At 41.9% G+C, this 17,187-nt stretch overlaps 3 protein-coding genes across 3 annotated transcripts in view; 1 reads left to right on the forward strand and 2 right to left on the reverse strand.

Annotated features, from left to right (window-relative positions):
* Positions 1-17,187, reverse strand: part of LOC134672088 (uncharacterized) — a 179,921-nt gene that overhangs the window by 39,685 nt on the left and 123,049 nt on the right. The gene's annotated exons all lie outside the window — the stretch shown is intronic.
* On the reverse strand, positions 1,731-7,097 carry LOC134672277 (E3 ubiquitin-protein ligase TRAIP-like). Its single transcript, XM_063530175.1, has 9 exons — positions 6,926-7,097; positions 6,634-6,746; positions 6,093-6,305; positions 5,527-5,685; positions 4,430-4,531; positions 3,985-4,098; positions 3,668-3,848; positions 3,251-3,388; positions 1,731-2,955 (listed from the first exon to the last, which is right to left on the reverse strand). Exons 2-9 carry the CDS (start codon positions 6,744-6,746, stop codon positions 2,659-2,661), a joined length of 1,317 nt encoding a protein of 438 aa, XP_063386245.1. The 5' UTR covers positions 6,926-7,097; the 3' UTR covers positions 1,731-2,658.
* Positions 7,354-13,951, forward strand: LOC134672279 (uncharacterized). The gene is made up of 7 exons (XM_063530176.1): positions 7,354-7,565; positions 7,648-7,810; positions 9,632-9,904; positions 11,016-11,204; positions 11,634-11,762; positions 12,157-12,243; positions 13,838-13,951. The coding sequence occupies exons 2-7, from the start codon at positions 7,688-7,690 to the stop codon at positions 13,949-13,951; spliced, it is 915 nt and encodes a 304-aa protein (XP_063386246.1). The 5' UTR covers positions 7,354-7,565; positions 7,648-7,687.

A 17,187-nucleotide genomic window follows, 5' to 3' on the forward strand; every position in this document is an offset into this window, starting at 1 on the left:
CCCCGCGACCGCCCTACCTCAACCGTAGCGAAGAATACGGGCTCCTGCTGCTACTTATTGCTATGAACCGATGTCCGTGAGGCGACGCGAAAGCGAATTAAAGTCCGTCTTGGCTAACTTTGCACCAAATTTAATATAACAAAATGAGGGAGTGTCATTATAAACGTGATATTTTCATAGAAAATTTACTTTAATTATGACATCGCCACACATTATCATTACAAATGTCACGCAGAGTTAGCTTGGTCTGACTTAGTAATAAGAATAACACTTAACCTCGACTTTTCGACGCCGTGTCAAACACAAAAGCTGTCACTCGGACGCCACGTCACCGAAGTGTCAAAACTGAAATTGAACTTTATGCATTATGCACATAGGTATATGTTGTTCTGTGGTCTGTGACCGATTAATCCGTCTTTGGCTTTGGACCTGCGGTGCGGATATATCGATCATTGGCGTCTTAAACAAAAGGTTAACTGACCTTTTTTACGATAAATATAAGTTTGCGCTTCTGTCGTACCTACATTATTTTAGCATCGAAGTATAGCCAACTATAAAAGCTCTTTTAAAGCTGTGAGCAGTGACCACTAACGCATACCAAATTCACTTTAGGTTTGTATCGCTATCGTCATGTCACTCATGTCGGCCCGCTCACCGCTCCGCCCGACCTCGTATTATTATACTTAAGTACAGACAGGACAGTTAAAATAGTTGTCAACTATAATCCATCCCCAGCCTTGCAAAAATTCAACTCATTAGATAGCCTCGTCAAATAGTATTATAGTATTTTGATGTAGTAGATATGGCATGCCTAGACAGCAGGGTCGAAACAGCCCGTGATCTTCGCGAGGCCGCAACATGTCGACTGATTATTGTTAATAATAATACCTATCCGCGACGCGTAAATGTCGTAAAATGTTTTGTGATTGTAAGTTTTTCTGGTCATAAAATGGCGCCCTAGTTGTAAGCAATTCGGTAAAAATGATTACTCAAATTAATCTCTTTTGATTTATTTTTTTGTTCTTCCATTTTGACTAAGTGTTCAGTTGTTTTTTTTTACATAAGTACTTGCATTTCCGCAAGTATCCTTCTTTTATAATGTTGATATTAATAGTTTAGGATTAAGTATAACTCTACTTGTTAATGTTTCCCGCATTTGACTACTGTTACAATAATCTATCTTGTTAAGTGCAAATTGACATAGAATTTATCAATAAGTAAAATATATCTCTTATAACTTATAAGGCTTGTTCGCCAATAATTTTAATGTTTGAAAAGGCAATATTTTGACGGCAACTCGTCTTAAGTTTAAGAGCCATTGTTGATTGGATCTGTGATAGTAGGCCTGGGTGCGTCGTGCCAAGATAACTCGGACCACTGGACTATTGTAATAACTTTCTCAATAAACGTTAAAAGATATTACTATATGTGTCTTATTTCATTTAAATCCTGCTTTTGCTTTAAATATCCTACATGGTGTAGATTACTATCAGGCACATAAAGATATCTACAGACATTGAAATAATACAGAGATAGCTTACAGCCTTACATGAAGCTAATATTTTAACAAAAAAGATTTTTTGGAATATCTTGGTCGTGCTGAACGATTGATAGTTGATAAAGTAAATTTAAAAACGGAACCTAAACATTAATATTTAGGGTCGATTTCTGTTTGAAAGGTATGCTAGTTCTGTAATATATTCATAGTGGTATACTTAATAAAATGCAAATTCAGTAATTATATATTATTATTTCTTGTGATTTTAATTTAACATATCAGTCTTGCTGTAGGACACTCCTACTTATTCTTATTATATGACACCTAACATATATGTGTATATTAAACAAATCAATGAAATTTGATTGATATTAACAATTGTTTTTAATATAATTAACAGTAACAACACAGCACTGCTGGTGGTCGTCTGGACATATTCTACAAATTCAGTGTAAAGCTAATCTTGGATAATATGCAAGATTAACATCAAAATTGAGGTAGTCTTAAAACTACCTATAGGTATAATACAACGAAATATCGTCAACAATCAAATAACATATTATGCTACAATATGGCCAAATTCAATATCAACTTCAAAGGACCTTATAAAGTAGGTAATATCCAGTAAGTAGTGATTTGGAAATTTTATGTTTGTGTTGTGATGTGAGTCTTATGTTTAATTGTAGTCTTGATTTAGCTGGTTGATTTGGTACTTAATGTACCATAATCAATACTGTTGGAGTCAGACCAAGACAAGTCTGCAACGATTTTGATAACACACGCAGAGCAAGTGTTATTTTAAACGTCAAACTTCTATGAAATTACACTTGCACTGCATGTGCTATCAAAATCGTTGCAGATTTATGTTGGTCTAATTTTATTTTTTTCGTAAACTTTATTGCTACGTCATTAGGTATATCAAAGTTGCTTTTAGTACAGTCAGCGGCAGATGTGGCTCAGTGAGCCAGGTGTCCAATATGATCTATCTACACAAACTCTAGTTTGTGTAGCGTGTAGTTCCGTAGCCCGGCGCACATCAAGGCCATCTACATTTTGTATCCCAGATACCCGAACGGCAGGTCGACTGCGCTCAATTTATCCAAAAAGTAGGATGATGAGATTGTAAATTGGCTTATCCAACTATCACTTGAGTATTAACCTTAGTCCTTATCCCGTAACCCGGCGAACATCTGCGATATATCCCTGCTACCGGTCGAGTTGAATCTCTTCAGCTTATGCTTGCTGGTGACCTTGGGCACCTTGGGGCGGGGCGTGGGGAAGACGTCGGGGCGGCCGTGCCCGCCCAGCCCGTCGTAGGGGGGGAGCGAGGGGGAGGGGTTGAGGGAGGGGCGGAGGGAGGTGAAGGCCGTGTTGAACTCGTCCCGGGAGGGCTCGAGGGAGGGCGGCTTGTGGAAGATGCTGGTTGGCGCGCAGCGGAGGATCGAGAAATCTGACACCTGGAAAATAATACTTATTAAATAAATTTGAAGACTATCTTGCAGAGATAGCGCCTAGTTCTGAACTAAGCCAAGCGTGTACTATGGTTTTTAGCCGACGATACATTATATTGTATGACAGGGTTTTTTTAAATGGGTCACCGAGGGCAACTATTCGATTCCGTGCTGCTAGGCCAAAATAATCATAGAAGCCCTTTCTTAACATTTTAATTAGCGATGAATAGCATTAACATATTTATAAAGAAATATAAAAATTAAGATACAAAGTCATGTAATTAAAATTGAGAATAGGTACCTTTAGATTGGCCGGCACAGGCTTCCGTTGATGTAGAGTGCCTAGCGCGAGGCCGCTCTGCTTCAGGTTCAAATAGGGGGAGTCCGACTGTATGATGCGTCTCACAGCCGTGTTCTGCAAATACCATGTTTTTTTATACTATAAACAATAATTATTTACTAGTGGCTTTGTAAGCTGTGTAGACCTCGGGGGGCAAAACATAAAGTTCTGAACAAATTTATGGCTCGAACTGGCTTAGAAAATTTCACGAGAATCGGCTGAGAAATGCGTCCTGCAGAGGAGAACATCCGGATATATGTAAGCATTTTAGCCCAAGCTTGAACGGAGACCTTCGCTAACGCTTCGGTCAACTATCGGGTGGTTACCCGCTACAAAGATAGGCGCTTGCAATCTGATGCTTAACATAAGTATACTTACGAAGCTGTCTTCCTGCTCAGTAACGACGTCGACGACCGCGTCGTTGGAGGCGGCGGGGGTGCGCGGGGAGGCGGGGCGCGGCTGCTTGGCGTCGCGCGGCTCCGCGTCGCCGCTCGCTTTCCGCTTGTGTTTCAACGCTTCGTATTTGCGCTCCATGTCGGTTAGGTTCTCTTGCACTTGTCTGTCGAATTACATTTTAATTTGCACAACTTTTACCATTGCACTTTTAACCTTTAATACTTTTATAATCAATCGATTAAAAAAAGGAGGAAATTCCATATTCGCCGAATTTGAAATGGTTGAAAATGTCCACTCACCCAAACTTAGCCTGCAGGTCTTCATATCTGACGCGCATGGCGGCCAAACGTTGTTCAGCGCTGTGCTGTAGCTCCCGGCACGAGCGTTTCTTGGACTCCGAGTCACACAGTGCACTGAAATACACCACATTATATTATTATACGTAACTAGAGTAACTTCGTTCTGCCTTAATATATTGTCATGTTTTGTGAGCAAAATAAATAAAATATCTAAGGCCCGATTTACTTGATTCATACATTTTGCTACTAAACGCACGTAGAAAATGTATGATCTCACATTTAAAATAATAATTTTTATTCCAAAAGGTATCTCCCCTCTGCAGGTGAGACCCCCACAAAATGCGACATCAATCATGGTTGAAGCGCAAGACCAGTAACGAGAATCTTATCTGCTATTATTTATGACCCTGTACTAAAAAAATGCGTCATATTGTTATAAGGGTACCGTTTGAGTGCGGCGGCGAAGGTGGCAAGCGTCCGCAGATCCGAATAGCCCCGAAGCGTCTCCTCCACTTCGCCTGCTGTCGCATTCAGCACCTTCTGCAGCCTAAAATAATTCATTGAATATGAGCTTTAACAACAATGGTCGACATTCGTGAATTGTGTTGTTGCAACGGGTTTCGCGGGAAATGAAGTAGTAATTTTAAACAGATCAGCTCAAAGATAACAAGAGACCAAATTAATATTTGATACTTCCTAGAACCAGCTGACTTTGACAAGCAGTATGAGACAATCTTTTCCTCAATGCAAGCAGTCTACAAAATGCATTTTTATCTCTGTTCTAGCAACATCATACAGATGTAGTGCATAATGGTTTTCCATTGTGTTTTCATGGAAAATAATTATGTACTACATCTTTGTACTGTGCTTCGAGCCACTGAGGTAAACAATGATTTCCACCTTTTTAGGGTTCCGTAACCAAATGGCAAAAAACGGAACCCTTATGGATTCGTCATATCTGTCTGTCCGTCCGCAGCCACTTTTTTCCGAAACTATAAGAACTATACTGTTGAAACTTGGTAAGTAGATGTATTCTGTAAACAGCATTAAGATTTTCACACCAAAAATAGAAAAAAAACCATAAATTTTGGGGGTTCCCCATACTTAGATCTGAAACTCAAAAAAAATTTTTTCATCAAACCCATACGTGTGGGGTATCTATGGATAGGTCTTCAAAAATGATATTGAGGTTTCTAATATCATTTTTTTTCTAAACTGAATAGTTTGCGCGAGAGACACTTCCAAAGTGGTATATTGTGTCTTCCCCCCCGTAACTTCTAAAATAAGAGAATGATAAAACAAAAAAATATAATATGATGGACATTGGCATGCAAACTTCCACCGAAAATTGGTTTGAACGAGATCTAGTAAGTAGTTTTTTTTTGATACATCATAAATCGTAAACCGCAATTTTATTACGTTACTTGCTGCTACGGAACTCTCGGACCGACTCGGATTTGGCCGCTTTTTTATTTCTTAATCTCGAAACAAAAACCATCCAAGTGTTTATTTATTAAACAACACTGAAAAAATTACACTTACCCATTCAGAGTCTGTATATTCTTCTTAAGCGCCTCATTCTCTTCCTTTAGCCGTTGTGTCTCCTTGTTTTGTATTTTAACATACTCTAGCTGTTCCCGCAGCGCTGAGACGGCAGAGTCTCGGCTTACAAGTCTCTTCTCTGCCGCTTTTAGTAGCTCCCTGTGAAATATATTAATGAAGTTTGAAACAATCAACATTATGTTAGCTGAAAAATTGCTCTTTGAATTGTAATCCTTCCCAAAACCAACATTCTATTTCTGAAAAATTGCAAACACTTCATTGATAAAATAAATTATTATACCTCTTTTGCTAAATTTCAGTTTACGTTTTCAAAAGTCAAGCCAAGATATTTTTAAATTGATGAATTAAAATAGGGATTTTGTGTATTTTGTATCTTTGATTTGATCACAAATAAACAAGACGTCCGCGCCAGGCCACAACAATTTCGTCATATAAAACAGTAGTGCCACCATCCTGACTATTGGGGCGTCTGACCTGGGAACAAAATCATAAAATACCCAACAGTCGGGTTTTCGGCACTGAATGTGTTAAGCAGTCAACTTTACTCTTTTTTGTTAGCTTCTTTTGTGGCGGCAGCAAGCTTGTCTTTCAGTTCCCTTTGCTCCGTCTTCTGTGTCCGCAGTTGCAGCATGGCATCGTCCAGCCTTGATTGCAGAGTTGCCGCATCTTCCCCGGAGTTCTCGTTGGACACCGTCGGGTACATGCGGAACATGCACCGGTCTGTCACCTTGTTGCGGCATTGTGGGCAGGATTTTGATCTGGAAATAAATATTGACATTAATTAAAAATTATTACTTACCAGAGTTATTGGTAAATCTTTTTCTACTTTGGTTTTCAATATGAAATGAGATGGGATATATAATAAGAGAACAATTTCAAGATTTCCTAGATATATTCAGCTAGATCTGACCAATGTTATTGCCAATCTGAGCACTCATGCATGTTATTGACACCATAAAGAAACAGATTAGGAAGACAGTATGTTCTAGCTCTGCTTACGACACAGATGGTTGGTTCCCCATAATGGGACCAATGTGAAACGAAAAGATTGTTTCATAGTAAACTAAGGATTAATAATTATGGTACCTTTCGATCCATTGCGCGAGACACTGGTAGTGGAAGAGATGGCCGCACTTGGTGACGTACAGGCTCTCGGCCGGGTTCACCAGGTCGCTGCATATCGTGCACAGGATGTGCATCTGCACACAACAAACCCTTTGTTTACATACGTAGGTTATGTTTCATAATGTAGCCCAAAAAGAAATAATATCACTTCTTGATAACTTATTTACTACAAACATAAACGAAGTACATGGAAATATAAATATAAGTGTTTTTAACAGCGACTTTAAGCTACTTCATACCGTTTAAAACTTACCGTCAGTTTTTATAAATTCAACCATCAACTAAAATGTTTACAAAGTTATAGGAGGCGACGTATCATTGCAATTTCTACAGAATTAAGTCATTTAAATCTATATTTAATTTTGAGTTCCTAATGGTGGAGCTTTTATTTAAACAAAAATAAAGTTAACTTTCAAGTTCCATGAGAGATGAGAAGTAAAATCAAAAGCACTTCGACTTCGACAAGTTTGACATTCATTCGCCGTTTCGTTTCGCTCGTTTCGCTCGCTTGGCTCGCTTGTCCCTTGTCCATTGTCTTTGCTGCTCAACGGCGGAAAAAAAGTAGTCTTGAATAGCTATGAATTTCAATGAAATGCTTTTGATTGAATAACTATTTTTCCAATTAGAATAAAATACCTATTATTACAGGTAATATTTTTGTTCGATTAGAATTATCAAATGATTCGAAATTTCCGTATAATTAATTATTTCTGACCTAGGCACCACTCCTCTCTTCACGTCGGCCCATAGACAAAAAATGATAACAAACATGGCGTCCCCATGAAGCGTCATTAGATTGAATTTGTTTAGTTTTTGTCGATAAAACGATAGCCGCGTCTCTGGATTATGTGGTTACAGACAGGACGGAATCTCGATGTCATCGTGCGGGCGAGGTAGGCCGTGGCAGTTGGGGATGGAGACCGTCGGTAGGAGTGGTGGTGTGGCTGGGTTGGTTATGTTGTGTTGTGGGTGCAGGCGGAGCGTGGCTGCGGGCTGCGGGCTGCGGTAGAGCGCGATGCACGCGGCGGCGGCGCGCTACGTGTCGGTGAGCGAGCTGTACTCGACGGACGAGGTGGAGCTGCTGCTGGACGAGATTCGCGACCTGGAGCCCACTAGCTGCCGCGGCGAGGACATACAGGTGTTGTAGCGCCCCGTCCCTCTCATGCCTTCCTTCCTTTACCCCCAATGCTAAAAGAGTTAAGATATAACACTAATTGCAATTCTAACAAGTTTGGATACTTGCTTCTTGTTCTCAATCACAATCTTGAATGGTAATGGGTTTCCTTCTAGCTTCAAATTGGAATGAACGAGATGCCAATAGGCATATTAATCTTGCATTAGCAACTGTGCCCTAGATCTGTTTTAACTGCTTGCTTGCCAAGGTGAGTGAGTGTGATTACAGAGAATAATTTAACATTGATGATTTAAAATGTTTTCCATCAGTAACTGCTTTACTTTACCTGTTAATCAACTTTGAAACTTCTGATTTGTTTAGCTTAACCGTTACCTAAATTTAGCTTGCAAACATTTATATGGACGAAATAATGCTCTATCCTATCCTGAAGCTTTTATAGAGCAATGAAGATTATGAAGGTTTAATTTAACTAATTCCACTGATCTACTAGTTTTAGTATAATTTGTTCATGCAAACCAAATACATCAGTCACTTTACCTTCCCCCACTTTATTTTATTTGAGCAGGTTAACCTAGGTATACAGGGTGCAATTATTAAAGTTACCCTGTGTTGCTGCAGTAAAATTTTATTAACTTTGGTATATTACCATTTCTTAATAACAGTGACTAGCATTTTGGTTAAGAAAATGGTGCACAAGCCTGTATTTATTATGCAAAGGAATCAAATGCAAAGTTCTTGTTTATATTTATTCCCACTAAATATACTCAGAGCCAAGAATCAATAGTTAATCACAAGCCGTTTAGATCAAAATGTAGTCCTACCAAAGATGAAATATCCTTTTACATAGTCTGTCTATGCTAAGTCTACACCAACTGGAACAGTAAAATGTGATATATTCATAGAAATTTGACATGAATGATACCATTAATGATGTTTGTCATTGCAGTGTCATACAGAGTTAGCTTGGTCTGTCTCTAGGAACCTATTATTTATCTAGTATTTATCTCTGTCTCGGTTAAACTTGGGGACTAGGTGTCATGGGTTGGTGGCAGAAATAAATAACTAAATTAACTCCGCTTTAAGGCTTGGCCACACACAGAGCGCGACGCAGCGCCGCGTCCGTCCACGCCGCGCGACCGCGGCACATGCTAACAGGTTACCGACGTCAAACAGACTGCGTCCCGCCGGTATCACGCCCCGCTTCTGTCGCGTCCCGCGCCGCGCCGTCCCTTGCGTCCACGCGGCGGCCCGCCGCGTCGCGCAAGGTCACATCAGTCGGATCGGACGTTAGGCAGCGAGCGGTGCGCCGCGTTCCCGCGCGTCCGCGCCGCGTTCCCGCGCGTCCGCGCCGCGTTCCCGCGCGTCCGCGCCGCGTTCCCGCGCGTCCGCGCCGCGTTCACGCGCGCGATGAGGGCGTGTTGAGAGCGTGAGGCCGGCGCGATCGGCGCGCGCCCTGTTTGACCAGGCATCGCGTCGGCATCACGCGGCGCGGACGCGGCGCTGCGTCGCGCTCTGTGTTTGGCCAAGCCTTTAACATACTAATAGCAGCACTCTCGACTGAACATTTGTGAACTTTACGTCATCGCATTAAGGTTCACAAATGAGGCATGGCAACTGTCAAAGGTTTACATAGACGGCGCCAGCATTGGTTTTCCCCGTCTCTATCGTCCAGGCCATTAAATTCCAAATAAATAACAAGAATTTGACACAATTGTAGGGTTTGAAAGGAAAATCTATGCCGGCACCGTCTGTTAGGTAAACACTCGGACCGGCTTGTCCCTATGCTTGGCCTCGTCAGCGGCGTTTATCTCTGGCATCTTATAGTCGGCGGTAGACGCGTGTGCGGGTGCGGGGGGCTCGGGTACTAGCGCGGGTTTGGTGCAGGACTTCGAGATCGCGGGCAGCGGGCTGGGCGCGACGGCGGGCTCGGGCGCGCGCTCGCCGGGCTCGGGCTCGGGCGCGGGCACGGAGCGCTCGTGGGACTCGCACGCGCACTACCGCCGCGCGCCGCCGCCGCCGCCGCGCCCGCTCGCGCCCGTCTACTGCCGCTGCCGCCATCTGCTCACCGCGAGGGGCGCGGCCATGCTCTTCATTACGGTCAGTTCACCGGCTGCTACCCATACCCTCCGCCCGACTGCATTCTTGCGGTTGCGACGGCGGCGCCGTTAAGTGCGTACGACAGTGCGCGATTGCAACCATGAGGACCCTCTGACCGTTAAAGACGTCAATTGACGCGCGCGGCCACACACCGATATCAACCTTCGTGCATTGCGATAAGGTTCACGATGACGCGCCGCACACGACAGGCGTGCCGTTCAAAGGGTAGTATAATAGTTACCAAGGTTTTTACTGACCTTGCTGAGCGACGAAGTGCGAGTGGTAAGTAAGTATGTTTTAATAAATTGCAATACTAATATCTAATATAACACTTAACACTTACTAACGAAACATTATTTGATTTAGAAAGGTCAATAATAATCCTAGTTGTTCGGAAATAAGCCATGAATCATGCATTGTAGACTAATCTGACTAATGTGTTCAATGCATAATTAATGACCTGTTCTCATGTGAGGATATTATTAAGTTAAACCAATTTTAAACTTCAATGTTACGAAGTGTGATTGGAAGTGGCATTCATTTTAACACTCAGTACCATATAAGATTGTATTACTTGTATTACAGTACTTCAAGCTATGGGGGCTGCCGACGGCCCACAAGAAGTCACGTTCATTAGGTAACAAGTTATAACTATATACCAAGATGCCGCTTGGGCTGCTGATGGCCCATATATTTCCGAGTGTTAAAATTGGTTTAACTCGAAAATAAATATCCTAAATATTGTTTTGTTTTGTGTATATAATATTTGTCTTCAGTTACCGCGAAGACACATAAAAAATAATACTATGAAACGGATTATATCGCGTATAATGAATTTAAAATACGTACCGATGTTTCGAACCCCCCGATGTTACAGAATACGCAGTAAAGGGTTCGAAACGTTAGGATGTATTTTATTAAATTAATTATATGCGATGTAATCTGGGTCCATAATTTTATTGCATTTTGTGTATAGGTTTAAAAAAATACAGTCCAAGAAGTTCTGTATTGTTAAAAATTCTGTTATTTGTTGCATGTCTGAGTTTCACGGTGCGGTGAAAATGATATATAAGCATATAGACAGACATCGAAATGTGTGTTGTATCTGTAGGTGTGTTCGCTGGGCTGCGCCAGCTGCGTGTGGGCGGGCGCGGGGCTGCAGGTGTGGGCGCTGCCGGGCGCGGCGCGCGTGCGGCTGCTGCAGCTGGGCGCCGTCACCAGCGCGCTGCTGCACCTGGCGCTGCTGCTGCTGCGCGTCTCCGGCCTCGACGCGCTGCTGCCGCTGCGTTGGGACAAGCTGGTCAGTCACCAGATAATCCACATTCTAATACAGACTATACCGATCGGCACGCCAATACCGCGGTCGGAGTAGACGTGCTCTGCCCAATCGGAGTGCGGTAGATTGTTTTGTGGAGACCCCGATAATGACTGACATTATGACATTTTGATATGAATTCGTAATGCAAGTAGTTTATAATGCTTAGAATGTTGAAATGTGTGTACTAGACAAGTAAAATCTTATAAATGAGCTGGAGATAGCGAAAGATAAAACGCAAACGCAATTTCCAATTCATGTGCTTTTTACAATGTCAATAATATAGATTGTGCAGGCGAAGTACAATCTCAGTAAAGATAATCGAATTTCGGTGTTTAGTATTGTCATATATTAGCACTGTCAAGTTGGTGTAAATTTAGCATTCAGAGTAAGTGTTGTTGTATGTATGTTCAGGGGCTAGCGGTGCACGCGTGGAGCGGCAGCACGCTCCTGGCCGGCGGCGCGGGCTCGCTGCACGCGTTGCTGCAGCCCGAGTACCGGCCCGCGCCCACCTCTCTCATGGCGCTGTTGTACACTGCCGCGGTGAGTCATTCCGGATTTGTAAATAAGTTGAGTAGAAAAAATCTGTTTTTTGCTGAGGTCTTCTCGAGAGAGAGTAATCAATCTCAATACCTCAACCTCAATACCTCAGAACGGTCAGAATCCCATAATGCGTAACATTTACCATCACGCGGGGAGTATGCTCGTCGGCTAGCAACGTAGGATATCGAAGAAAAGTGCATCCTAAATGGCCAGCATCGAACGCCACGCGAATTGGGGGCCCGCAGAAGCCGTGAAGATTGGCAATTCTAGAAATTTTATAAAGTTACTAAAAATCCAAAGCGGCCCGTCTCATTCGAATTGTCGCGGGCCCCCGCTCGTTCAGAATCGCACGCGGTCGTTCGCGTTTTAATATCGTAGTGTCGCGGTGTTGCAGGGGTTGGGGCTGGGCGCGGCGTGCGTGTGCGCGACGCTGGTGGCGCTGGCGCTGCGCTCGTGCGCGGCGGCGGCGGCGGCGGCGGCGGCGGCGGCGGCGGCGGCGGCGGCGCGGCCCGCGGGCTCGGCGCGCTCGGCGGGCTCGGGCGCGCGCGCCGCCTACCGCGCCGTGCCCGCCCTCCCCGCGCCCGCCGCACCCCCGCCCGTGCCCTCCACCAGCCGCCAGAACCCCTTATAGTGAAGGCCCGGAGGCCGGTAGTGTGGGGGGTGAACGGTCCGCCCGGTCGGTTCGCACGAATTCTCCTAGTCCTCGGCTCGCCCGGCGGGCGCGGGTCGGCCGTGTTCGCTTGTAATCGGGTATATTTATCGTTCGGGGCGTCTCGCCCTAGGTTTAAGGGAAGATATTATATACTAAGATTGTTATAGGAAATAATTTTATACTGTCCGATCTCACGTGACTGCCGTTTCGTTTGCCGTATGTATCGACATATCACGTTTGGTTCCGCGCCCGGCTCCCGGTGCGCTCCGGTTCTATTTACGATCTCATAAACAGACTATGTGCGAGTGATTTTTACTTTTCAATTTTAATTATAATATATGGTTTTTATACAATTTGATGTTTTATTTTGGCATCATAACACATTTATCAATGCATCCTATACAGGGTGTTACTGACAATCGGGCTTTAAATCCAGTAGGGCTCGATTCTACTCGCTAAACTGAGCTACTTTTATTATGGCACAAAAACATTTTTACGTTTTCATACATTTTGACGTTTTCTATGAAAAAGCCAAAAATATTTCCCCGATTTTAGGATTGGTCCCATAGTAAAAGTAGCTCAGTTTAGCGAGTAAAATCAAGCCCTGGAATTAAAGCCCCATGGTCAAACACATACTGTATAATATTTTTCTTCAAAATTCAAAAAACGTATTCTGCGATTAGGCTTCGAGTGCTTTTGTACAAAACCGTAAAACATTATATAGGTACATTTATAAACACTCAATAACTGAATAAACGTAAGAAAATGTTACCTACATTATAATAAATATAATAATCCTAATCATCTACAATTTTTATCAAAGGGAATGCATGACTGCATTGACTACCCATGTGGACTGTCGGCGGCTCACATGACCCGTCACTGTAGGGACCGTGGACGTTGGAGGGTTTGCCACATTGGAGCCGAAATAGAAACCTAGACGAAACAGGAGCTGATTTTTAAATATTTTAAGTAAAAATACACGTCTCGCTATCGGAAGCGGCTCCTAAAACTAGTGCGATAAGGACAAGGCGAAAAATCCTGCGTAAAAATCTCAAAAATCGAGGTTTCGTACTCGACTGTTTCCTCCTCCAAAACTTAACCAATCGTAACCAAACTTGGAAATCTAATGATTATAAAATAATCTGTGTCGGACCGTTTTGCTTTTTTGGCGAATTGATATCAGTTTTAGATACTACGCCTCATTGCGGCATAGTCAATGAGGCCATTTTTGAAGGGCTCTAGCGCCTTAAAAAACAAAAATATCAAAAAAAGCAAAACGGTCCGACACAGATATTGACAATATTAATCTGTGTTGAAAAAATCATTGCTCTAGCATCAAAACCCACGGAGGAAACAGTCGAGTAAGTTTGTATGGAGAAATGACCACTCCTGTTGGCTCTTAAACTTGAAATGGAACTAGGTACCTACACGATACGCACGTGCTGCCCCTACAGTGAACGCAGGCTCCCTGCGCGCCTGCGCGTTGCACATTGGAACGACCTACATGGAAGAAATGATGTTGGCAACATGGTGAAAGTAGAAGGTTCAAGTTTCAAGTATGTATTCCAAATAGGACTGCTCCTAAAATTAGATAACTGATCGTGATTTTATAACGAGTACTATAAGACAGTTATCTTTACAAGGAATTGATAATAAATACGGGTAATATTATGTACAAACAGCAACACTCCTATCGGTAGACCTTATTACAGTAGGCATAAGATTCACCGATGTACAGTTAACCAACAATGTGGATGATATCAGAGCTAGTATGTTAGCTAGATAAGCGATAGCTAGGTTTTCTTCTATTTATCCTCTAATAGATCTAATCATAAAATCACAGCACAGTGTTTAGATCCGCTGAGATATTATTGCGATAAGCGTAATGTAATGCGGTAATACCAATCCATTAGGTTGTTGGAATGTGGAACCGGAGCCGTTATCGGAAATCGAGACTAATCCTTTTGTGCTAACACGAACCACATTCCTAACAAATAAGTAAATTATCTTTTTTTTAATTTAATATTTTCCGTTACAGCTGCATATAACTAGCATAGCGTTATTTTAGCGACATTTACAAATGAATACTAATTTATTGCAATTATTTTTAGTGTTATGCTCACGGACCAGAAGGTAGAAAATAGGTCATTCGGTTAAGTCTTGCAAAACACAATCTTGTTGCTAAACTTAAACTCAAAGTTGTCCCGGTAGGACATCATTTCCGGAAGTAAATTTAATAGCGTTACTTTGATGTTACAAGTATAATATGTTACTAATATAGTAGACACGTATCCTGAGCCGTCCTGACCGGGTTAATGGGAGTCGACACGCACATACCGTACCAGTAACTTTACTGACCAGCGGTGGTTCTTATGCCGTCGTAATAAGGTGTACGATTTGTCAGTGAACGGCATGGACGATGTTACTGATTGTTTTGTTACCTACATACTTAGACATCTGCGAGCTTCACGTAAACTCCCGATTTTTTTAGGGTTCCGTACCCAAATGGTAAAAACGGGACCCTATTACTAAGACTCCGCTGTCCGTCTGTCCATCTGTTCGTCCGTCTGTCTGTCACCACTCATGATATATAGCTAATTAATAAACAGTTGAAATTTTCACAGATGATGTATTTCTGTTGCCGCATAACAACATCGCCATTTTTTGCGTTATGGTATGGAACCCTTCGTGCGTGAGTCCGACTCGCACTTGCCCGGTTTTTTAAACTTAAATGGCTTCTGTTAACTGATCGTTGACGAGGTTAATGACGGATGCAGCTATGGAGAATTGTCAGTCCTTTCTGTAAACCTGTCACTGGTTTGAACTAAAACTAAACAACTAGTGAATTTGTAACAATACGAGTATTACCCTCTCGAGCAGCCAAGGTCTATAGTAGGATATCTCATTACATCATGCTTGTCCTGTTGTGTACCTAATAACACCAACTTTCTTAACGATCCTCAGTGGACCGCATATTATGTTTGTTAATAAGCACCACAAATCGTCAACAGTATGGACGATGGTACTTATCAAAACAAATCACGACTAAGTACCTATCTGTATTATATCCTTTCGTTATCAATACTGAATGAATACAATAAGTGTGAGTGGTTCTAAAGCCGCATAAACGCGTCCGCGTCGCTTACGCACACCCGCTCCTGTTCATTGACAAAAACTTCTTTCCACTCGAAAATATTAATCTTTACCTATTATAATATTTAATACTCATATTGGTTATTATTCTCAAAGTGTAAAGGTGAAAAGGTTTACCGACAATTAAATCACAAGGAGGCCGATTACCTACTCGCGAGGAACTGTGTAAATTATCATTTTTAAACTTCAATCTTTAAGTGGAAAACTTATATAGGTATACTACTAATATATTTTCTCCTTTTCACTTAAGTAAATATTTAAGTATTTATAGGTATATGTTATGTAGAAGGAAATATTAAGTGACCAATTGTGGTGAAAAAAAGGAATTGACTATTCCTCTTTTTAGTGTTGATGGTTTTATTTGACTTAAGTAAATTAAGTACCCGTGTGTACTGTTTGTAACTGTATTGATATTCAAGATGGCAGTAGCCACGGAGTCGGAAGTGCTGCGGAAGTATTACTCCGACAGCGACTACCTGAGTTCTCCCGAGGGGATTATGAAGCTGATCGCTATCGTAAGTACCGTACTGCCGTAACCGCCGTACTGTATGACAATTTATATGAGGGTACAGGGCCAGCAACGCGCATGTGATAACCCTGTGTAGTTGCTACGGTATGAAACAACAATTTCATCATCGAAGATGTGAAAAGCAGTGTGACACATGGTAGCAAAATTATTTATTTACACTATGGTCAGGATTAAATGTACGCTCACGCCGTAACTATATGCGCGGAAAGAGTCATAGAATGTACCTAACGGGCTCCCTACATTCCACAATTAACTCTTCTCTTTCTGAACTCTATGTCTTCTTGCTCCCTTGTGACATACACCACAATCTACTAGGTTACACTACACTACACACAAACAAACAAATCGTTGATTTCAACAAAATGTTTAACTACTAAGTATTACAATTTATGAGCCTACCTAAAACAATCAAATATGCCAGTAACGTCAGTGCATGATGTGTATAGTCCTTATGGTAGTAGACTGAAGAATTAGCTACATGGTCAATTCTATAATGTTCTAGCTAGTCTATCTGAAAAATACAGGTTCCATGTGGAAATGTTCTATTTTCAATTCTAATAGGTATATAAATAGCCTGTGGCTAATTAGCGTTAATCATTGCCTTTATTTCTATAATTTGGTAGGTTTTGATTATCGTTCGCGATTATTAAATTATAAGTAGGTACTTCACTTACATCTAGAGAAGATAACGATAAGACCATCATAATTATTATATATGCTGCAAAACTCTCCCCTAGTGTTACCAAGGTCGGCATCGATGCTATTCTTGACATCGTAGTGATGCCTATATTAGGTAGGTACTCGAGTAGCACTTGCTGAATAATAAAGTAGGTACCTAGTGCTGATTTTGATGTTCCATTCAAATATTCAGCGTAGTGATTGTGATAGAGACAACTATGATCATTGATCACTCATTTTTCACTTTGCCCTCCAAAAGGAAGAAGTTTGAGGAATCAAAACGAAGTCAGAAACTAGAGGACTCGTTTTAAAGTTTTGAATAGGCACAGACACTCCTAAGATATGATAACATGTCAATTGTCAAGCAGTATGAGACCGTCACTTTTCACTAATTAAGTACCTACCCAATA

The sequence above is a fragment of the Cydia fagiglandana genome, chromosome 16, assembly GCF_963556715.1.
Source record: "Cydia fagiglandana chromosome 16, ilCydFagi1.1, whole genome shotgun sequence".
Taxonomy (NCBI): domain Eukaryota; kingdom Metazoa; phylum Arthropoda; class Insecta; order Lepidoptera; family Tortricidae; genus Cydia; species Cydia fagiglandana.